Source organism: Ostrea edulis, chromosome 2, assembly GCF_947568905.1.
Source record: "Ostrea edulis chromosome 2, xbOstEdul1.1, whole genome shotgun sequence".
Lineage (NCBI taxonomy): Eukaryota > Metazoa > Mollusca > Bivalvia > Ostreida > Ostreidae > Ostrea > Ostrea edulis.
The window spans coordinates 39,462,567-39,486,583 of NC_079165.1; the positions used below are offsets into that span (position 1 = coordinate 39,462,567).

The 24,017-nt window shown below is 40.9% G+C and overlaps 1 protein-coding gene across 1 annotated transcript; it reads left to right on the plus strand.

Annotated features, from left to right (window-relative positions):
* Nucleotides 1-19,372: 19,372 nt before the first annotated feature.
* On the plus strand, nucleotides 19,373-19,945 carry LOC125679916 (uncharacterized). Its single transcript, XM_048919367.2, has one exon. The coding sequence runs from the start codon at nucleotides 19,373-19,375 to the stop codon at nucleotides 19,943-19,945; it is 573 nt and encodes a 190-aa protein (XP_048775324.2).
* The last annotated feature ends 4,072 nt before the right edge of the window (nucleotides 19,946-24,017 follow it).

Consider the following 24,017-nt stretch of genomic DNA (forward strand, 5'->3'; position numbering starts at 1 on the left):
GCATCCAAATTCATGAAATTGCTGAACTACAAATCTGATAAAACAAGACTGACAATATGAAGCTGCAGAACTGTACATAGGTTTCTGAGAAAATATTGGGGCAGTTCAAAGATGTGATCTGTCCCAATATTTTCTCAGAGAGCTACAGTTCTGCAACTAAACAAAACCTATATACTTACTCAGTGTCCGTGGACCGATACTGGACCGAAGCAACTAAAGTCAAAGAAAGACAACTCATAGATGACGACTATATTTGCGCAGCTGCGAAGTGTTATGCTGAGGATGTACAACACTTTAAGCGAACCTTTACTGGTAGACGTACATGAAGTTTGAAACATGACGAGATAACATTGAAACGGAAGACGTCCCGTTACTCCATTGAGTGTTGTCCAGAACCTGTACAGTGGCGTAGCTTCCATTGAGGCAACCGAGGCAGCTGCCTCGGTAAAAAAAACCGAACACCTTTTACGTTGTTAAAATGTCGATAGCTTCAGACCCCCTGCCTCGGTAATATTCGAACCCAAGCTACGCCTATGCTGTATGAACGCACAAGGTTAGCCATGGTTTTTTTTTTAAGATGACATATTATACACGCTTTTCGTGCTTCAGTGCAGCTTGGCGTATCCTCCGACATTTGAATAATTATAATATAAAAACATGTCACTTTGTGCTCCTAAAACGGTGACGTCACCTATTTCGGTGACCATCGTTAATATAGGTTTGCCAAAAGTTTGCAACTGTTAAAAAACGTATATACAGGAGGAATGTGCAACTAAACGTTAATGAATAAAACAACATAGTGTAGAATTCTAGACTTTTGATAGATCTATAGGCGACTTTTAAAATATCAATTTGAAGTTTGGCTTGAAAAAGTAATACTGCAGTAAATGGGCTTATTTTTGGGGTGCTCGTGTTGACTTTTTGCATATTCTCCTTCTGGTAGTTCATTTTCGGGAGAAAAAATTGAAGACGTACCCTAATATGTTTGCAAACACTTCGTACGGTTAAATTGATGACGCAATCTACACCCGGAAACGACAACACGCACACGTAAACAAAAGTTCACCGATTCTGGTCAGTCACCGAAATAGGGCAGTCGACGATAAATGAGGTAAGGGAAACCATAAACGAGATTAATTATTATTTGTCTTTTTTCTTTTTCTTTTTCTAGACTAGTTTCGATGAGCGTCAATGAATTGTCTCCTCCAACTACTAGCAATGAAATTTTTTGATGAGTTGTCTTCATTGAGTGGTCATAGACCCTTCTTGGACACGTCTTTTATTTAAAAAAAGGGGGATAATAATGTCTAATATCGATTAAAAAACTACATAGTATTGAAAAAAAAACCACAACATCATACGATTTATTTTCCCCATTAATCTTTTTAAATTACTTCCCTTTAACAAGCATATTTAGATAAAAAAAAAAATTAAAATACTCTAAAAATAATTTACAAATTCAATTTATAAAATACAAGAAATAATGGTATTTGATTAGCAATTTAAAGATTTGCAAGCTTTTTTTTTTTGAAAAATAAATTACTTCAAATAAAAATTAATGTTTTAATAGACACTTTTACTTGTGCTGAAATTAACTGACGAACCCAATATTGGACACTTTATGGTTTACTGACAGACAGAGAGGAACGGAACGGAGTGCAAACTATAATGTTTCCTACCGGTTCCCCAAGTTAATTAAATTAATTTTGGATCCCGTCTGAAACGGGAAGGTAAGAAGTATAAGAACTAACAAGAGTGTAAAACTATACATCGTCTTAGAGAAACTGACTGAGGGATGTAGGGAAAAAAGTTACACCCATATGGGTCAAGCAAACAAATAAACAGATTAGAAACCACGAACACTTAGATAAATATATATACATGTACGTACATATGCTTCCACACATACATATATATACATACATATATATATATATATACATATACAGTATATATACACACACATACATATATATACATACATACACACACACACACATATATATATATACATACATATATATATTATTATATATATAATACACACACACACACACACACACACACACACATAGATATATATATATATACATACATACATATATACTCGCATATAATATCAATATGCAATAGATGTAAGAAATTTACTAATTTATTACACGATGTTGAACTTTTATTTCTTAATTAATTCCAGTGATTGCTTTATATAAGTACGAACCGCCGATGTAACTTCGATTGTTAGGCTATAAAGTTTATATGGAAGTTTCTGTGTAGGTGATTTAAAATGGAATGTGGAACAATGATCTAACATGGTTTTCATGAGTGTATTTCTGTATTTCTTGGTTTATACTACTTGTAAATTAAGCAAGCATCGAATGATATACATGTAGCTACTATAACGTTATAGTCAGAGGCCGGAACTTCCGTGGTATTTACACTATCTCTGTACACGTGGCAGTCCGAGCATTTTTAATCAGAGAGTGATATACTCAAATACATACACTAGCAATACAACAGACTCCTTACGTTTAGACAACGGGAAAAGTGTCTTATAAATGTCAACCCAACCAATTATTAAATTAATATTTCTTAATTTTTTATCATATATCGACTGGGAGTGGTGGTGTGCTCCTGTAATCTAGCTACTTGGAGGTCAGAGTTGGTGGACAGTTTGAGGGCGGGGGTCCTGCTCTCCGGCGACTTATGTCGATCGGGCGTCCGCGCTAAGCAGGGCATCAATATGGTCACCTCGGGGGAGCCCAGGGTGTCCAGGTTGTCTAAGGAGGGACGTACAGGCCCAGGGTGGAAACACAGCAGGCAGAAGTCCTCGTGTTCTGCAGTAGTGGGATCGCGCCCGTGAATAGGCACCGGTTAGCAGCCCGTCCAACACAACTGAACCCAATTCTTTTTTTTTCCTAAGAAATTATTGAAAAATACTTTAAAATACATTAAGCCCTTGATGAATTTTTTTTTTTTAAACACTTACTTGGTAGATACCTTGGTGTAGAAACACTACAAACGACTGTGTATACAATGTCATCCATCGTCGCAAGCCACGCCTATATTGTCTACGTTCACACTATGTCGGAGGCAGAGCATAGGCACTACCGGACTCAGTAACCGTGGCTATATCGACGATGAATATTATCTAAGTGTTGGGTTGGGTTTTGTTTTTGTTTTGTTGTTGTTTTTTTTCCAGATAGACTATCCATACTTTAACTCCTACAGAATACCTTTATCAAAGGAAATTAAGGAAACCAATGAACAGTTGAAATTATATGTGGCGGGTCTATTGTTACACGTACTATCATTTTCATGTCTTGTATTCGCTGCCAGACTAATTTTGGCCTGCATCTGCATGTGGGTCTTTGATTGAAAATAAGACTAATTTTATACTTACAGCATTACCACATTACCATAACTTCATCGACAATGAGTGTTTGAAAAAAAAAAACAAAGAAAAAAAAAAAAAACAAAAAAAAAAAAAACATTATTTGTGTATTTTGTAACTTTTTAATCCCATTTTGTTCGAGTTATTTGCTCAGTTCGATGATCTTCATATCTTCCAATTTCTTCAGATATATTATGTGTACTTATTCTAAATTAATTACATAAAATCTTCTTTTGTTCAAAACTTTAAAATAATTACTCGTCAATTTCATTTTTTTTTCTTTCAAAAAGTAGAAATATGTTAAGTTTGCTCGACACATAATCAAAATTATTTTTTTTTTTTTTAATTAGTTATCAATTTCATTGATTTACATTAGACGGTACTGGTCATATTATATCCATTTTCTTACACATATATCCAAGATCACTATTTCTTGTAAGCACATTGCACTATATATAACAGTTTTCTGGCATGCTAAAAGCCTATACCAGTAGGCTAGGAGAAAATTGCTATAATAAAGGAATAAAATAAGGTAGTCTAACCATCCCCCGATAAAATTGCATTAACTTTTCTTCCCTTTCCAATTTACACAATTTTTTCAGATGTAGATTTTCAGTCTCAATTTTTTTTGTAGTGATGTAAGAGTTGCATACCTTTATACCGTATTTATTATGAAACAAATTTTCATATATTAAACAATACTTTAATTTTAATGCTAAATTATATACGGTATTTAGAGTCCTTAAATTTAAAGTTTTCTAAAATGTTTAGATATTAGATATCTAAAGTAAAATATGAAAGAACATCTTCTTAAGTATAAAAAACCAAACATATATATTTACTTATTTACCATAAAAACAAAAAAGTTGCACTACACTTTTACAGACGGATAGACAAAGTGATTACTTAATTAAGTCAGAAAGGTTCCCGCTAAGGAATTTGACATATTGTATTTTGGAGAACCTTTCCCAGCGAAAGGTCGGAACGAAGGGAAATGATGGCGAGAAATGTTAACAATAGAAGAGTAAGATGGATCACAGCGCTTGGATTCAATTGAACCCCGAGATAAAATTCCATAAGATGTGGAAGTTTAGCGAAGGCATGACGCAACGTAAAGATAATAGGAGACACATAAGTTAATCTTTGGGGGATTCGGTATCATTTTTGTCCGAATGTTCTGCAGGTGTAATGTAAAAATATTGGAATTGCTTCCCTTTTTTCTGACGACCAGTAATGTAACTATTGACTTTCATGCACATATGAAATTGAGTTATAATTCAAATATAACAAGAAAATAAATACAATGTATTGATGAACTTTAATGGCATTCACAATAAATGAATTTCATTTTTTACCTAGAAATTAATACTCTGCCTAAAAACATTATTTAATATTATGGGGAAAAAAATTGAAATTCTTTTACACACTTTACTCAATGTTTACTTCGGAAGGTCGGGACACGGATGTTCCACCAATAAAAACTAATTTTGCATCCCGGATAACGGGAACATTAATAATGCACATAAAGATTGATACGATAATAGAGCTGGATGACTGGTGATGACATGACTAGAAATGTGACCGGGTATTACCCGTATAACTTCTAATACGAGGTCATCCATCCAAACAGTATCAAAAGTCATTCATCCAAAAAGCTGACATAAACAATGTGGCTATTTATTATATAGCTAATAAATATAGTCTATTATAAATGCTTTGACACATATTTTATAATAGACTATTTATTAGCTATATAATGAATTACGATACCAAAATATACATCGGGTTCATATTCTCTATAAGAGATTAAACTGACAAGAAAAAATTTCGATATGAATATCAAAGAAATTGCACAAAAATAGAAATATTCATGAACAATATCGTATGCTTCAAGCGGCTTATTTCGTTATACCATTTCTTTTTTTTTTTAAATTCATTTGTATCCTCTTTCATATGTACATGTCTATATCAACATGTTAACAAAACATGTGCCCTAATTATCATAAAGATTGTTTACGAAATTAAAATATTACCATCATGCTATTATAGCATCTAACATCAAGACGTTGTGTAGGCTAATGCTCCACAATAAATGACAAATTTTCTCGTATAGAGCGTTGCAAATAACAGGAGTCTATATAGGGTGACGATTCTTATTTCCTCCGTTAGGAATCAATATAAAATGTACATAGAGAGAAAACGGGGCTTGGTTTCTTTTTGGGGGATCAAGCTAAATAAGTTTATTAGACGGAATAAAGCCCTTCTCTACAACTCACGCGTTGATTTTCATAAATCGGTGGTTTTACTGTGGAGCGATGCATGCAACGCGTGAGTTATAGAGAAGGGCTTTATTCCGTCTAATAAACTTATTTAGCTAGACCCCCCCCCCCCCCCCCCCAAAGAAACAAAGCCCCGTTTTCTCTGATATGGTACCCCCAAGAAAACCCTCTTCCCGGGGAAACTTCCCCATTATGTACATTTTATATTGATTCCTAACCGAGAAAATAAGAATCGCCGCCCTATATATATACAGTGTATACTCCTGTTATTTGCAACGCTCTACGAGAAAATCGTGTATTTTACTGTCCAGCATTGCCTGCAACGTCTTGATGTTAGATGCTATAATAACATGATGGTAATATTTAATTTCGCAAATAATATTGATAATAATTAGGGCACATGTTTTGTTAAAATGTTGATATAGACATGAACATATGAAAGAGAAACAAATGAATTAAAAAAAGAAATGGTATAACGAAATAAGCCGCATGAAGCATATTGTTCATAAACCTCTCTATATTTTATGCAATTTCCTTGATGTTCATAGAGAAGTTTTCTTGTCAGTATAATCTTTTATATAGAGGATACGAACCCGATGTATATTTTGGTATCGTAATATACTCGGGATTTTAGTACCCCAAAACGTATACGCAACACGTTGCAGTTAACAGTATATAGCCGACATAGATGTTGCCCTATTCTATATCACAGGGTTATTGAACTTATATTGGTGGATATTTGCACGAGTTGGCTGTAAAAATGCACAATTTACGCAAAGTTAGCGTTCGATAAATTCTCAAAATATTGACCGCTAACATTCTCCAGATTTTACAATAGACTATTTATTAGCTACCCGGTATATAATGATATGGAAAATTGTCTCTTTTACTTTTAGATTGAATGAAGCTGTGAAACATCCTAGATGTTTTTGAAAACCAAGTTATTGAGTATTTGAAAAATGCTTTGATACCAGAGTTGAATATGAGATATCAGAAAAAATCAGTTTCTTAAATATTTTGAAGGGAAAAAAAAAAGCAGGGCAAAAGGGATATACATTGTAGGTCTATCACTAATAGTCTACATGTGACTTTCGATTTGTCACCGCCTTTGTATTCATGTGGGATAGTACCGCATCCCACGGGTTTTCTCTCCGTTAAACTGCATTTTACGGAGAGAAAACCCGTGGGTTCCGACGATGACCACATGCAATGACTGTATTGAACGTTCTCAGAATTAAGGCAGCGAGTAAGAATTTTACCATCGTGAATAATATGCTCATTTGTTAGTGAATCATGACCTAGAAACTTTTTTGAGCACATAAGGTTATAATTATTTTTACAAAATTCTCAAACTCAAATGGAGTACAATATCTGGCCATTAGTGAGTCATCATTTCATTTTTTCACTATATATTTCATTGAAAATGTCTTCTTTTTTTTATAATCTTAGGTAATGTATTTGTAGCTCATTTTTAGGGATATATAATCATAAAATACAAAATTGTTTGTAGTTTCTTCACATAATTTCAAAATAAGTTTATCTGTATGTGTTGTGGTGATCTTCATCCATCAAATGCGAAATTCCTTTCTTTCTTTCCTCCAGATGGAGATTTTTACAAGTACAATGGTAGTGCATTAATGAAGACATGTGCAAATGAGGAATACAAGTAATTACAAATGGAAGAGAGGAAGAATACAAAAATACCTAAACAACAAGTTACAAGATTTAGTTACAGTGTAACTCGAAGTTTGTTATAATACATTGCTGCTGCATCTCTTATAAAACGAAAGTTCAGAAGATGTAGCTCTGGAATGTCAAAATCCGGGAAGTTTGGGATCATGCTTCTTGCGCCGAGGATAAATAAATACAAGTCATATTGGGACAACTCACATAGGTCGGCAGCCAGAGAAATATCAAAGTCTTCAATTAGAGTTTCCCACCAGGCGTCGCGATATGGTAGCAGGGGACAGTTTCGCACTATGGGCCTGGTTGTAATAAAATGGAAATACCCCATATTTGAAGTGATATTACATATGTAAAAATGTATACAATAATTTTAGGATGCATGTCAAATGTAGCTAAGTGCTTAATAAAAATGTTGATATACAACATGTAGGTGTCACCATGATTCCTAGCATATAGATGGGTGCAAATACGAAACTAAGACACGTGGTCAGTTGCTGAAGAAATTCCGATGAAAACATGCGGGGTCCAGCAAAAGGTCTGTAGCTGAGAGCGAAGGTGGATGGCCCCATATGAAAGGTAGATTTTTAAGAAGGGCAGATAGGGTTCTTGATTGTGCATAGTGTCTAAATCCCCATGCTTGGTACTGTGATGGTGTGGGAGTAGTGCGGATTAGTCCAAATGAGAGAAAAAGGGGGTACCTGCTCAGAACATGTTTTGTGCACCAGCACCAGCATTTATAGATTACATGTAATTTAGGGTCATGATTTAATAACTACACCAATATGAAATACAAGTATTGACATAAAAGGGAAATAAGATTTTTCATTAGTCTGTCATAATCTGACTTTGATGTATACCCCTTACCCACATGTTTCAGAACCAAATAAACTGTCCCCTGTCACCTATAGAGTTATTTCAGAACAGGTAGTGGATACGTGTTCAAACACATTCGTGAAAGGTCTCGCGCACAGTGAGCAAATTTCGGGTGGTGTATCCAGAAGAGTCCATAATTTTACAATAAACTTGCACAGAAGAATCTCGTTATTATTGTGCGGAATATTCCATAACAGAGTTTGAGGTTTCCCATCGCAAAGAATGATAAATCGGGCAAAGTCAGGATCAGCACGCATGCGTTGTCGTCTGGAATCGGAATGGTAAGTGATGACAGAGGATTTAAAAGATCTTTTCCACTCTGATTTTAAGGAGGAGGCACCACTTTCAAGATATCGAGTTAAAGCGGGGTACAAATTATATTTGGTCAATAGAGGCCAGTGGCGGATTTAAGGGGGGGGGGGGCGCAGCCGGCGCACCCCCCCCCCCCTAAAAATTTCAAATTTAAGGTAAATCGTGGTATCTTCTTTAGAAAAATGTACTAAACGATCAAAGAAGCAATAATTTCTTCCATTCTCGGAGAGATAAGTGACACAATCTTTTGATTTCTTGATTTACTTTATTGGGAAAACTTAATTTTTTCGGAAAACCCCTAAAATTTGCGTCATTTTATTAATTTCACCTTATAAGTAATGATAGAAAATAGTACAAATGATTAAATAGGAGACATATTTCTAAGCGCTATAAAGTCTGTAAAATCCAGGAGCTTCCGGGGGCCCACCAGAGCTTTACCTTGAACCCATTGGGGGCCTCAAGGCGGCCTCCAGACCCCCTGCCTCATAAAGTGGTGCTCCCCCCCCAAACCACAGTTCCTGGATTCGCCCCTGGAGGCATGATGTCCTGAATAAATCCGCGATGTCTGGCTCAGGGGTTCATCATATACGAAAATAGACGAGTGAGGAATATGCGCTTTGTGAGATAATTAGTGTCCAGTTCACGAAGACGTCCAAAAAATTGCAGTTTCTTGATGCCAATCTCCGCAGTAATAGAAAGTAGACCCAGGAAGCTTTCACACACATATCCGATCTGGTTTGCTGATGAAGACCCATTGCGTGTTTTGCAATAAAATGTTGGAATGTGTTGAGAGTATCGACATCTTTTCTTCATAGGTCGCACCAGAGTTCGCATCCATATAATACAGGGGGAGAACTACCTTCTTAAATAGCTTGGATATAGTGATTGGGTTGAGCTGTTCGGATGTTTTTAGTGCAAAATAACTTTGGCGTCCTTTAATGCAAGCATTCGATGTTCTGCTACTGGGATCAAATGTGGAATTCAGTAAAATTTCCAGGTGCGTGTATTCCTTGGAAGAGTGAATGACATTCTTGCTTAGGTGCCAAGATAATGTGACCGTATAATATGCCCTTTTTGGATAAAAATAGAGTACATTGGATTTGTTTGCATTGAATGTAAAACGCCATTTTGTTGAATACTCGTATATTTTGCGTAGAATTTTCTGTAATCCATGCGGGGTGAGCGCAACACAACAAATGTCATCCGCAAGCGTTGGATTAGAGCTTGTGATATTGAAAATACCAGTATTTGTACACATATTTTGAATTTCGTGCAGCAAGTCGTCGATAAATACAAGGTAGAGAAAGGTTGACAAAAGACCACCCTGTCTAACACCTTGTGAAATTGGAAACCAATCTGAACTGACTTGGTTAACAACGACAGAGAACGATGTGTTTACACAACAATCGTTTATTAGACTGCATATACAACCCGAAATCCCAATCCTGTGTAGTTTGCACATTAGACCATGTAGCCATACAGTGTCAAATACCTTCTGTGTATCAAGAAAGGCTACATGGACGGGATTCCCCTGTTCTATATTGTGGTAAATCGTCTCTTGAAGGTTGAAGGACGCGGTTATACACCCAAGATTTTGTTGAAAACCTTGCTGTTGTTCATTTGGAAAATTTATTAAAGGCTGGATAACAGTCCGAATTCGGGTTAGTAACAACTTTTCAAAGATTTTAAGGAGGCATGGAAGAAGGGCTATGGGTCTGTTACTGTCGGGGGACTTCCTTGGTTTGTTACTACCTTTATAGATGGGAATGATCAAGTATTTTCCAGCATGATCGAACCCGTCCTATTTCTATGACAGCATTGAAAAGGTAGGTGATGCATTTACCTAACTGAATACCACCATATATGAAATGTTCGTTCTGAATACGGTCAAGACCGGAGGTTTTCTTCGTTTGAGATCACAGAGGATTTGGCATATTTCGTCGACGGTCACAGAACCACCAGGACAAGGTGAAGAACAGGATATAAGACTGCCTTCCAAATTACTATATGATGTTTCGATGTCGTGAAAGAAGTCCGAATCGATGCTATCATTTTCTTGTGGATTGTAGATATCATAAAAATGCTTTGCAAAAGCTAAAGTTACACCTGACGGGTCGTCGTACGAACAACCGTTGAATTCTATCACTAGGTATGTACGTGTGTTCCATGGACGCAAACGTTTTATCAATTTCTAAAAGAGTCGAACATCACATTCTGAAGCTTCGTCTATATCTTTAAACGTATTGGACATATATCGTTCATGCTCAACATTGAGTTCATTTCGAAAGTTTCGTTTTGCATGCTTGTAATTTTTGTAAGAAGCATGATTTTCGTAAACGACGCTCCGTATCATGCAATTGTTTAACTCGTGACTTCCACTTGCGCTTCAAAAAGTGTTTGTATCTTGTATTGGGGATATACAGAGATGCAGATGCAGCAGGATGTAACAATGTGTTACGATCGAGGCAAAATGAATCTCCTCGACAATATTTAACTTTCTGTCCAAAAACATTTTACTATGATCACCAACATAGTTTTCATACTCTTTGAACTTACAGTAATCTACCTTATGCCAGGCTGGAAGGGAGGTGTTAGGTTCATGCAAACATGGGTTTTGATATCAGTACCGAGGTTCATATAAATCGGGAGATGATCAGATGTGGAACTAAATGAACCCTCTTCGTATACATGGTAATTAATCACATGATTACACAAGGCCTTGTTACAAAAGATATAGTCTAATGTAGAGCGTGTCTGAATAAATGTGTGTTTTGAACCTGTTGTACTAAAATGAGTGTCAGGGCATCCCCAATCACTGCGAACAATGCCATCTTTCAGGGCCTTTTACAGCGAAGATGGTCATTGTCTTTACAGCTAGCATTGAAGTCACCACCAATTAGAACATCACCATATGAAACAGAGCTTCAAGTAAATTCAGTTCGTTGACATATGACTGTACGTTATTATCAGATGGGAGATACACACCAAAAATATATAGCGAGCGATAATGTTTACGCTTTAGTACTACATGTATACCAATAATACGACTGGAATGAATATCTGGAACTTCAAGAACTGAGAATTGTATATTTCTCTTATACATGATACCTACTCCACCTTTTTCCAGAAAGGTAGATTTTTGAAGTGCATTATTGTCATTAATAGCACTATTTTCTATACATACAATACTACAGTAACCTTGACTTATTGTATCTAAGTAACTTAAACAAGTAGACTTGAGCTTATGCTCACATATTACAGCAATGTCACAGTTGGTCTGAACGAGCATATCACATAAACATAATGACGACGATATAACGCCGCGTACATTCCAAGACAATATACTAATGTTTTGAGGCATATAAATAAATCAAAAAGCAGCAAACATAGCAGAGTAACACACAAATTATGGTTAGTCAACACCACTATGTTCTGACTCCCAGTTTTCACCCACTACGTTATCGCTATTTTCTGCCTTCTTGCGAGTGATCTTGTTCTCCCATTCTCTTTCACTTAGCCATGGTCGACAGGATATTCCGCGAGGCCAGAAGCCCGGCATCTTCACGATTTGAGCATCGGAGGGTGCTACGTTTATTTTATCATTACGACGAGAGCCTGGATGTTTCGGTTTGAAAAACACAAGGTGAGAGACTGAAATTCCTTTTCGCTTAAGAAAATTCACCATACCAAGTCGTATAGATCTGTGTCCTATTCCGGAGATGTAGTATCTCGCATTCCGTTTGTACGTTTCACCTTCAAAGATGTTCACATCACCGGCGGTGCACGAGTGCTCGGATTGATATTCGATCGAACGTGCAGCTTTGTTATTCGCATTGGTTGTGATCCTGCAGTGTTTGTAATGTTAGACGATTCGGCCAATCGAACACCTTCAGCATTGTGTAGTCGCTTGTTGGACAGGCTATTTGCTTTGTCACCACTGTCGTTCGTGTTCGTATTATTTGTTTGATTTTCGCTTATGATGTGACGATTGTTTACATTTGCTGTGGTTGTTTCAATAATATCAACATGGTCAGTAGTAACTGTGTCACGAATACGGGGGATGAACACAGACAGCATTGTTTATATTGTCTATACAGGTATTGCTAGTATATTCGGTCACGTGTGAAGTCCCTTTCAATTCCGTATTGGGTAGAGAAGGGGCCCTGGATGGGGAAATGGTAGATGCATATGGTTTTTGTGTTTTCATTTCCGAAATTTGTTTCTGTAGAAGCCTACCTATTTCGGCATTATACCGTTTGTTTAACACTTCATATTCTGTAAAATCTAGGCCATCCAGACTTCTTAAGTGTGATTTAGTAGTTTTGCGACAAGTCTCACATCCAGTGGCATGTGCAGTAAATCCACATCTAAGTTTTTCAACCACATCTGATAAGGCTAGTTCTGCTATTGTCTTCTTGAGAGACTGTATGGTTTTTATACTATCGCATTGAGCTTGTTCAAGTTGATTTACCCTCTGCAATAAGGTCTGGGATAACGAACGTAGTTCAACTAGCGACTGGTTTAGAGAAATAGTTGTTTCCAGTTTGGATTTGTCAAACACATTTGAGAGATATGAGCTATCCCCATTGTCTAGCTTATTTAGTGGTACTGGGGCTGCTTTTGGTTGTTTTTCTTGTGATGAGTTTCCCTGATGGACACCCCTGTATATTCTTAGTTTAGCAAGTAAGACATTTCTGTATTCTACAATTGATTGTTCATTATTAGATATCAACTCTAGCAATTTTTGCACATACAAGTCTTTAGGGAGGTTCTGAAGAGCACTATCAAAAGATGTATAGTCAGAGTTGCACACAACGGAGTTATCATTGACATTAGGACTATACACTTGATTGTCACTCACACTTCTGCTCATTCCACCGATGACCGCATCCACTATTGCAGTATTTTCAGGACAATACGAAAACACTATCAGTTTGTGATCAAGAATAACTTACACAAGGTTGCTCATTACTTACAGGTAGTGTACTAATTCCTGCACTTTGTAGCTCGACAAAAATCTTCTCAGGTGAATGTCCACCGCTATCACTGGCCAGCGCCATTTTTTTCTTTGGGGTAAGTGGACACTGCTAATATGAATGGGACTGTTTTAATTAATCTAGGCAAATTATCTGACCAAATAGGTCTTGCTGCTTTCAAATTAATATTTTTTAAAATTATGTTGACATTTGATACTGTAGTATCTAGGGAGTCTTCCCCAGTACGACCAGTTTGGTAGACCGATTCCGATTGCCCGGATGACAGTTCCCGCCAAGAGGTACTGTTGCACCTGAGTTTGACAGCGACAGACGCATCATACAGCATTCAAGAAGATTATATAAAGATACAGTCGTACAGCGTAATGTTTAGGGAAGTCTGTGGGTTACTCACGGGTTACTGGGACACATAAAACCCTTAAATACTTTATTGGCGCCCAATGTGGAGCCACAGGCTAACCCTGGTGGATTTATATTTTGATGTTTTTCCACACCATGCTGGTTAGACGCCATATTGGCGGGAAGTCTAAGTTAGACTTGGACATTTTTTTTTTACTTTGAATTAAATTTAGATTTTTTGTGATTAACTTAGGATTTATCATTTAATTACCGAATCAATTTAGATTATTGACATTTGCATTTTTGTGTATTATGGATACATCTATTGATGAAGCGTTGTCTGGATTGGGATTACGAGTCCACCCAGACACCCACGCGTTCACGCGTCGTACTCCTACGCTTTCGCAGTTACCCTCAGTTAGATTTGATAACCCATGGGGTTAGGGGGGAGGGCTTATGATGGTATGTCAGACCCCTGGTTAGAGCCATTTTCCCAAAGTAGATCCTTGGTTGACGGCGATCCCTTAGTCATGCCGTCCTTGCCTTCCTGTTTCAGGGAGGGGTGGTAGGTTTAGGGGTGCCCCAGGAGGGGGAGTGAGGTTTTCTGGCACTCAGTTAGGCTCTGGGTAGGATGACAGCTCAGATTGGGGTATACGTCCGACGTGACTCACCAGAGAATTTAATTGGATTAGATTCACCCAAAAAAGGCTCTGGACTTGACACCTCGGGGTCTAGGGAATGGAATAGATGGGAGGATGGTTTCTTATCCCCCATGGTGGTTAGTTATTCCAAATGTCTTGGCAAGGTTCACCCCAGTTAGGGGACGATTATGATTATGGACTTAGTTCAGGGACTCTCCCGGAACATCATACCCCCTCCCTGCATCCCTATGCTCCAGGGTCACGGAGATTTTCGGCCCCATTCCCTTGCTCATAGGCTGACGATCAGGCTGTAGGCCAACTTAGTCAGAGTTTACCCCCATGGGGGCTTAGATTCACGCTCACAGCGTCCCGCTCCCAGACAGTATCCCCTAGTCGCCCCATTTTCGGAGCCAGGGATTTCCTATGGGAATTGCCACCCCCGCCACAGGCCAGCCAGAGCTTTGATCTGCTTACAGGGTCCCCACCCACACATGCCCACCCTTCACATGTGCAAAATCCTTGGGTTGGGGGAATACCCCCCATCCCCAGCACTTGGTACTTCCCACGCTTGGCGGGTACGCTAACACACCTATGCCCCACCCTACCATGTTGATTCCACTCTATCAACAACAGGGATTCTCCGCTTATCCTGGCACAACGGCCTGTGGGTTAGAGGACCGTTGGCCCAGGGGCCCGCTCCGGTGCCCCACATGCCCACCTCCCAGTATCCTAGGGCAGGGGGAGACGTGACGGGCACGGGAAGTACAAGGATTTGTGGTATGACGGGAAAGTCCTTCCTGCACAAGGGAGCGAGGAGCCAAGACCCGCCAGCCACAGTCTAGTGGAGGGCCTACGCAGCAGGAAGTCAGGATGCTGACTCCAGAGCGTTCCCCAGTTAGGTCAGGGCCGTCCGATGCTCGCACGGGGACAAGTCGGTTTGCAGGAGGACACAGGCAGGCGCCTTTCTGTATGCGCCGTTCCAGGAAGGGCACACTCCAAGTGAGGTTCACAGAGGCATCCTGAGGATATCATGGTGCCGGAACTGCCAGGATTCGGGGCAGTGAACCAGGGGAACGGGGGGAATTTTCCGGAGGATTCTGAGGACTTGCCGGATCTGGAGCCCTCGCCCATTCAGGAGGAGCAGGTAGGCGCGGACCCCGCGCCAAGCCTAGTGAGTGTCTGGAGCCAGTTAGGACACAGGATCAACCCCATGAGGAATGTGGGCTGGGGTGGTCAGTGGCTGAGCCGAGAGCGGAACAGTTGATATGCCATTCCGGTATGCGGGAGAATCCCGTGAGGACTCGCCTGTGCCAATAGGGCAGATACGTCCAACCATTGGATTCATGGTTGAAATGGTAGTTCAGGGAGTGAGACTACAGGCAATGATAGACACTGAGGCAGAAGTAAGTGTGTTGTCCACCCGGGTCTACAAGGAGCTCGACCCCAAGCCTCCCATCAAACAGCACGTGACCTTGGTTCAGGCAGGGGAAAATGCCAGCATGAGGGGCTTCATCATCGGCCCTGTGGGAGTCCGCCTTGGAGGCACAAAACATAATGTTGATCTGTATGTGGCCCCCCTGCAGGACCAAATGTTGCTAGGCATGGAGTTTGTCCATCAACAGAAGGCTCATTTAGACTTGGAGCATGGCACAATGACCTTGGGAGAGGAGAAGGTCCCTATGACGTTCGGACGCCCAGGAAGGGGGGGGGGGGCAGGAGGCCCAGGTCTCAGTTACGAAGTCTATCAGGGACCCAGCTGCTTCAGTCGTCCTATGCCCTTGTCGTTTGGATAAGGAGTTCGAAGATTTTGTTGTTAGCTCTCAGATCACAGGACTCTCGGACGTCTTCCTGGTGCCGCACACTTATCATGCCGGGGGAGGGGGACAGCAGTGTCCTGCATTATTAACGCCTCTGACGAGGACGTATCCATCCCAGAGGGCAGTGTGATAAGCTCAGCCTCGGAGACCGGACTGCGGGCGCCGACTACTGACCCTGTCCGGAATGTTTGTAGTGTGACCTACCCTCACAACGAGTTGGGGGCTGAGGTCCCCGAACACTTGAAGGACCTCCTTGATCGTTCGTCTAAGGAACTGACCTCGGAGGAGAGATGGATGCTCGCAGACCTGCTCAACGAATTCCAGGACGTATTCGCTAAGGGGGAATTCGACTTTGGCAATTTAACGGCTCTGGAGCATGGGGGATGCTCGTCCAGTTAAGGAGAGGATGAGGCGCACCCCGCTATTCTTCGCGGGTGAGGAGGAAGCACATCATAAGAAGATGTTGGACGCAGGTGTGATCCAGCCCTCGGTGTCAGAGTGGGCCTCCGCCCCCGTGCTGATCAGGAAAAAGGACGGGCACGTTCGGTGGTGCCTAGACTACCGTAAACTTAACGATGTTATCCGGAGGGACCTATTCCTACTGTCCCTTATCGATGAGTGTTTAGACACTTTAACAGGCAATGTGTGGTTCTCGAAGCTTGACGCCAACTCAGCCTTTCACCAAATCATGATTATTTGTTACGAAGTATGGGGTCTTCGAGTTTGTCCGCATGGGGTTCGGATTGTGTAATGCACCGGCGATCTTTTCCCGTGCCATGAGTCTGGTGTTAAGGGGGCTCACGTGGAGTATAGTCCTTGCCTTCCTGAATGACGCATTAGTCCTTGGTAAAGACTTTCAAGGTCATTTGGATAACTTGAGAGCGGTGTTCCGGAGATTCCGGGAGTTCGACCTGAAATTCAAACCAAAGAAGCGTGAGCTTTTCCAGACCAAGGCTGAATTCTTGGGGCGTCAAGTCAGCGGAAAAGGTATTGAGATGGGGGAATCCTACATCACCGCAGTGAGAGAGTGGGCTCCCCAAACGAATGTTAAGGAGGTAGAAAGATTCCTTGAGTTTGCGAACTACCACCGGACCTTTATAGTTGGGTATGCCCAGTTAACGAGCCCGCTTTATCAGGTGACGGGGAAAAAGCCCTTTGAATGGGGCCAAGAGCAGCGGTCAGCATTCGATGCCTTAAAGAGAGCGCTCACCAGCCCGCCCACACTGTCCATGCCTATCGCAGAGGGAATGTTTGTACTGGATACGTATGCATCAGGGGAGGCAATAGGGGCAGAGCTCAGCCAGATCAAGGATGGGGTTGAGAAACCAGTAGCCTACGGGAGCATTGGCCTGAATAGAGATCAGAGGAAGTACTGCATCACGCGGAGGGAGCTTCTGAGGTTTACTCGCATGTACCGCCATTACCTCCTGGGAAGAAGATTCAGGGTCAGCACAGACCACCATAGTCTCATTTGGCTGCTGAACTTCAAGTCCCCTCAGGATCAGCTGGCCGGTTGACTAGAGGAGCTCAGCCAGTACAATATGGAAATACAGCACCTCCCAGGCCGGCGTCACACTAACGCCGATGCTATATCTAGACTGCTGCACTCATCATGTGCCTCTAATGCCGCTTTTGCTATTCATCCCAGCGATTTGCCCTGCGGGGGTTGCCTGATGTGCATGAAGGTTCATCAGGCATGGAACACCTTTGTGGAGGATGTTGATGACGTAGCTCCCCTTGCCCGCCCAGGAACTTGGACTTACTCAAAAGAGCCTTCGTCAGACGAGGAAGTTGGCATGGCCGGGGACTCTGCTATCAACTTGACCCAGTTTAAGCCCGGATTCTCGGGCCACCCTGCCAGACAGTGGACTTTGAGAGTGACAACATGGCGTCTGGTCCGTTCAGAGCCCAGGTACATCTGCTCACATGTTCCCAGATACCAGTTGTTGTTAGGACGCTTACCAACTCTGGCAGTGGTTCCCTGTCCCTCGTGGGCATAACCTCAGAGGAAATGATGCAGAGCCAACAGCAGGACTCTGACTTGAAGCTATTTAGCCAATTGTTGTCGGCTGATGGAGAGCCGGCGGAGGTAGAGCTGTGCTTAGCGAGCCCGGCTCTGAAAAATTACTGGATTGATAGGGAATTTTTCATGGCAGATGAGGACCAAGTCCTTTAGAAGTTGATGGGGGAGGAAGAGCCGAAGCGTCAGCTATTGGTAATTCCCCAGGAAATGAGGGAGGAAGTCCTTAGACTGTGCCATGATGTCCCAGCTTCAGGCCATCAGCAGCACTAAAGCCCGCCTTATGGAGCGCTTTTTCTGGTATGGCATGATGAGGGAGGTAGAAGGCTTTGTGAGCACTTGTGGGTCGTGCAGTAGGAACAAGCATCCTAAGCGACATGCTCGAGCAGAGATAAAATATCATGCCGGAGGTCTCATGGAGAGAGTGCACTTGGACTTTCTCGGCCCATTGTCCAGGACCGACAGCGGCAATGAATGTGGTTGTTATGGTGGATCAATTCACTAAGTGTGTCGAGTGCGTGCCACTCCCCTCCCAGACAGCCGAAGTGACCGCCTCAGCGACAGTGAACCTGTTCTTTGCCAGGTTCGGTTGCTCGTTCCAGGTATTTACCGACCAAGGACGCAACTTTGAGAGCAAGCTCTTTGCAGCAGTCTGTGAGCTCCTGAAAATCAACAAGGCACGAACAACCCCTTACTGCCCCTCGGCCAATGGTCAAGTTGAGCCATACAACCGGACGTTGATGGACGCTGTCAGATGTTACATAGACAAGGCTCAAAATAGCTGGGACATACACTTGGCACATATAGCAGGCGCCCTGAGATCATCTGTGAACCGCAGCACAGGGTTTACTGCCAATAAGTTGATGCTGGGCAGGGAGACTAACACTCCCGCAGACTTGATGTATGTTCCCCATGTGAGGTGATGAACTTGACTTAGCGGATTATGTAGTGAATCTGGAAAAGTCCATCCAGGTAGCCCACGAGACAGCCCGAGCCCGACTTCGGACTACAGAAGAATGCATGAGGCGTGATTACGACCTTAGGGTTAGGTTTCTGGCCTATCAGGAGGGAGATATAGTCTATGTTCTGGACACAGCCACCGTGAAGGAGAAATGTCGTAAGCTCAGCCCCTCATGGAAGGGTCCAAGTTTGGTGGTCAATAAGCTTAGTGCTCACCTCTACCGAGTTAGGACCAAGACCACAGTAATGCTGGTCAACCACGACTGCATGAAGAAGTGTGATGACCGCGACTTACCTCGTTGGCTTGCTAATGCCAGGGAGAGGTATCTAGCAGAAAGGGACTTGTGTCATGTTGTAGTCCACTCAAGTACCCCCATAGAGGCCGTGTCGGAACCAGGTGGCACCCCAAAGATGGAGGACTTACCCATACCCAGAAGCTTGGACGGGGAAGACCGCGTAAACACCGCGCGCCTTCGCAGGCACCTTCGAGTACCAACTCGGGGGAAAACGCGCTATTGTCTCTACCGGCAGGCGGACGATGGCAAGTTAATGATTCAGAGTGACAGGTGCGAGGAGTGGACTCCATGCGAAGAGTGTGGGAGTGACTCTGGAAGATGCAGAGAGAATGGATAGTTATGTGTTTCCCCTTGTTCCTCTAAGGGTACAGGTGACTCACCCCCTCTTCTTCCTCTTTGTAGGAGACAACGTGACGCTGAGTCCGAGGGGGGGGGGGGGGGGGGGCTCTCCCCCAAGAGCTGGAGAAGGGAGCGCAAGCGCTCTCGGAGGGACAAATCCTCGTCCCAGGGCGGGAGACGGCGGAGAGTCACTCTGTTACCCCTATAATTTTTGTCTGGGTGTGAGACCCAGGGGTGACCCTGGTCCACATGGGGTGGATTTTAGGGGGATTTCCCTTTACCACCGGGCAAGGGTGCGTGACCCAGGACAGGCTGTCCTGCTCTGCACTGGGGATAAATTCGGGGGGTTCCCCGTTAGGAGTTGTTTGGGGGTGTGGGACTCAGGGTTGTCCCTGATCCACACCGAGTAGGGGCCTTAGAGGTCTCAATTAAATTCTTCCGGGATTATACCTGGGACCCTTTTGCCGGAGTCTTCCGGTGTCCTTGGATAAGTCTCTCCGAGGGGGCGTGTCGCGCCCACCTTGATTACTGATTGGACCCGTTTATCCGTCCTTCAGAGAAAACGGGGGTTGGGGGTGAGGGGTAGTATCTGGGGAGTCTTCCCCAGTACGACCTGTTTGGTAGACCGCTTCCGGTTGCCCCGATGACAGTTCCCGCCAAGAGGTACTCTTGCATCTGAGATTGACAGCGACAGACGCATCATACAGCATTCAAGACGATTATATAAAGATACAGTCGTACAGCGTAATGTTTAGGGAAGTCTGTGGGTTAATCACGGGTTACTGGGTCACACAACACCCTTAATTACTTTAATACATAAATGCTAGACTATAAATCTTCGAAATGACCTGCATCTCCATCCATACGCAGAATGTGCTTTCATTATCACGTGACTTTCAAAACAGCAGAGGCAAAAATATCTCCTAATTAACCCCCTTATAAAACAATAAAATACTCATTTTTTGTTTGTTATTTGGTACAATATTTTTAAACAATATCTATTCATTTAAAAAACAAAACAAAGCACTTTATTTGAATTCGGGCATTTGCGTCTCAAGTCATGTTTTGTTTGTTTATGTATAGTATTCGCTATCTGACAGCGTCAGTAGCCATTTTGTCTGTGAGATGAAATTCTTTATATATTAATGACGCTATAAAAATCAACCTAATGCAAAAATACATTGATGTCAACACTGTTTATAAAACTGAGACAACACGTCATAAGTTTATTTGTTTATAAGAGGAATATCTTCATAGGACGTAATTTGGCCCATTACAATAAATATTGGCCAAAAATGAAACATACGTGGTTTTACCACCTAAATCTCCCCGAGATTGACCTTAACATACCCGCGTAGATAAAACAATTCAGGTTGTTCAAATGTTGCTGAAAGGTTAACAGATTTTACTGAAAAGTTGATATGGCATTGTACCATTCTATTAAAATACTAAGAAATAGTTTCGTGTAGATTACTTATGGATGAAGTAACATTGCTCGCTCGTTTCTAGATGTTATAGCCGACCTTGAATTTTCCCTGGCTAGAATGTTTACACACTTGTTCCCTCCTTAACCATTAGAGGTGAACAGGGTTGTTAACTCTTGCCCACTGCAGTGTTTAAAACAATATTATCAAAAAGTGTCCACATACCCCAAGTGTCCACTTGCCCCAAGGAGAAAATTGCTATAATAAAGGAATAAGATAAGGTAGTCTACCCATTCCCGATAAAACTGCAATAACTTTTCTTCCCTGTTCCACTTTGCAAAATTTTTCAGATGTAGATTTTCAGTCTTAATTTTTTTGTAGTGATGTAAGAGTTGCATACCTTTATACCATATTTATTATGAAACAAATTTTCATATAAAAAACAATACTTTAATTTTAATCCTAAATCATATACGGTATATAGCGTCCTTATATCTACAGTTTTCTAAAATGTTTAGATATTATATATCTAAAGTGAAATATGAAAGAACATTCTTTTAAGTATAAAAAAGAACACCAAACATATATATTTACTTATTTACGATAAAAACAAAAAAGTTGCATCACATTATTACAGACGGATAGACAACGTGATTACTTAATTAAGTCAGAAAGGTTCCCGCTGAGGAATTTGACATATTGTATTTTGAAGAACCTTTCCCAGTGAAAAGTCACAACGAAGGGAAATGGAGAGAATCACAGGCGATTATAAACATCGCTTGAACCCCGAGATAAAATTCCATAAGATGTGGAACTTAGCGAAGGCATGGCGCAACGTGAAGATAATAGGAGACACATAAGTTAATCTTTGGGGGATTCGGGATCATTTTTGTCCGCATGTTCTGCAGGTGTAATGTAAAAAAATATTGGAATTGCTTCCCTTTTTTCTGACGACCAGTAATGTAACTATTGACTTTCATGCACATATGAAATTGAGTTATAATTCAAATATAACAAGAAAATAAATACAATGTATTGATGAAGTTTAATGGCATTCACAATAAATGAATTTCATTTTTTTTTAACCTAGAAATTAATACACTGCTTAAAAACATTATTTAATATTATAGGGGGAAAATACAAATACTTTTAGACACCCAGGCCAGCTTTTATGACGGAAGGACGGGGGTAACACTTTGTTGTCAATGAGACACGAATGTACCCGCCAATAAAAACTAAATTTTGCATCCCGGATAACGGGATATTTAAATTTACATATTTAGAATTACTAGAGCTCGATGATTCCCGATGACAAGATTCGATTAGTGACCGGGTTTTACCCTTCAGTCAAACTTGTATAACTTTTAACACGAGGTCATCCCTCCAAACAGTATCAAAAGTCTTACTGTCATCCAAAAAGCTGACATAGACAATGTTGCCCTGTTCTATATTATGGAAAATTGTCTCTTGTAGTTGTAGATTGAATGAAGCTGTTAAACAACCTAGATATTTTTGAAAACCATGTTATTGAGTATATGCTTTGAGATATCAGAAAGAATTAGTTTCTTAAATATTTTGACCCCCCCCCCCCCCCCCCCCACTAAAAAAACAACAAAAAACCCAGGGCAAATAAAAAGAGATATACATTGTAGGTCTATCACTAATAGTCTACATATGGCTTTCAATTTGTCACTGCCTTTGTATTCATGTGGAATGTAGTAGATCTACCGCATCCCACGGGTTTTCTCTGCATTTTATGGAGAAAACCCGTGGTGGGTTCCGACGATGACCGCATGCAATGACTACAGGTATTGAACGTTCTCAGAATTAAGGCAACAAGTAAGAATTTTACCATCGTGAATAATATGCTCATTTGTTAGTGAATCATGACCTAGAAACTTTTTTGAGCACGTAAGGTTATAAAAGTTTTATAGAATTATTCTCATACTCAAATGGAGTACAATATCTGGCCATAAGTGAGTCATAATTTCATTTTTATGCCCCTGAGATCGAAGATCGGGGGGGGGGGGGGGGGGGGGGGGGGGGGGGGGGGGGGGGGTTATTGTTTTTGTCCTGTCTGTCATTCTGTCTGAAACTTTAATCTTGCTAATAACTTTTGAACAGTAAGTGATAGAGCTTTGATATTTCAAATGAGTATTCCTTGTGACAAGATCTTTCCGTTGGTACTAAACCTTTTGACCTTGACATTTGACCTACTTTTAGTTGTTTTTTGTTTTTACATTGGTCATAACTTCTAAATGGTAAATATTAGAGCTTTCATATTGTTCACGAGCATTTCTTGTGACAAGATCTTTCTACTGGTACCAAGATATTTGTCCTTGTGACCTTGGCCATCTTCGGAATTAGCCATTATCGGGGGCATTTGTGTTTCACAAACACATCTTGTTTCATTATATATTTCATTGAAAATGCTTTTATTGAATAATCTTATACAATGTTATTTGTAGCTCAGTTTTAGGAATATATCATAAAATACAAAAAAATTTGTAGTTTCTTCACATAATTTCAAAATAAGTTTATCTGTAGGTGTTATGGTGATCTTCAGCCATCAAATGCGAAATTGAAATTTAGTATTTTGAGATTAGAAATTTTGCCTTGATCATTTCATCAATAATTCTCAATGAT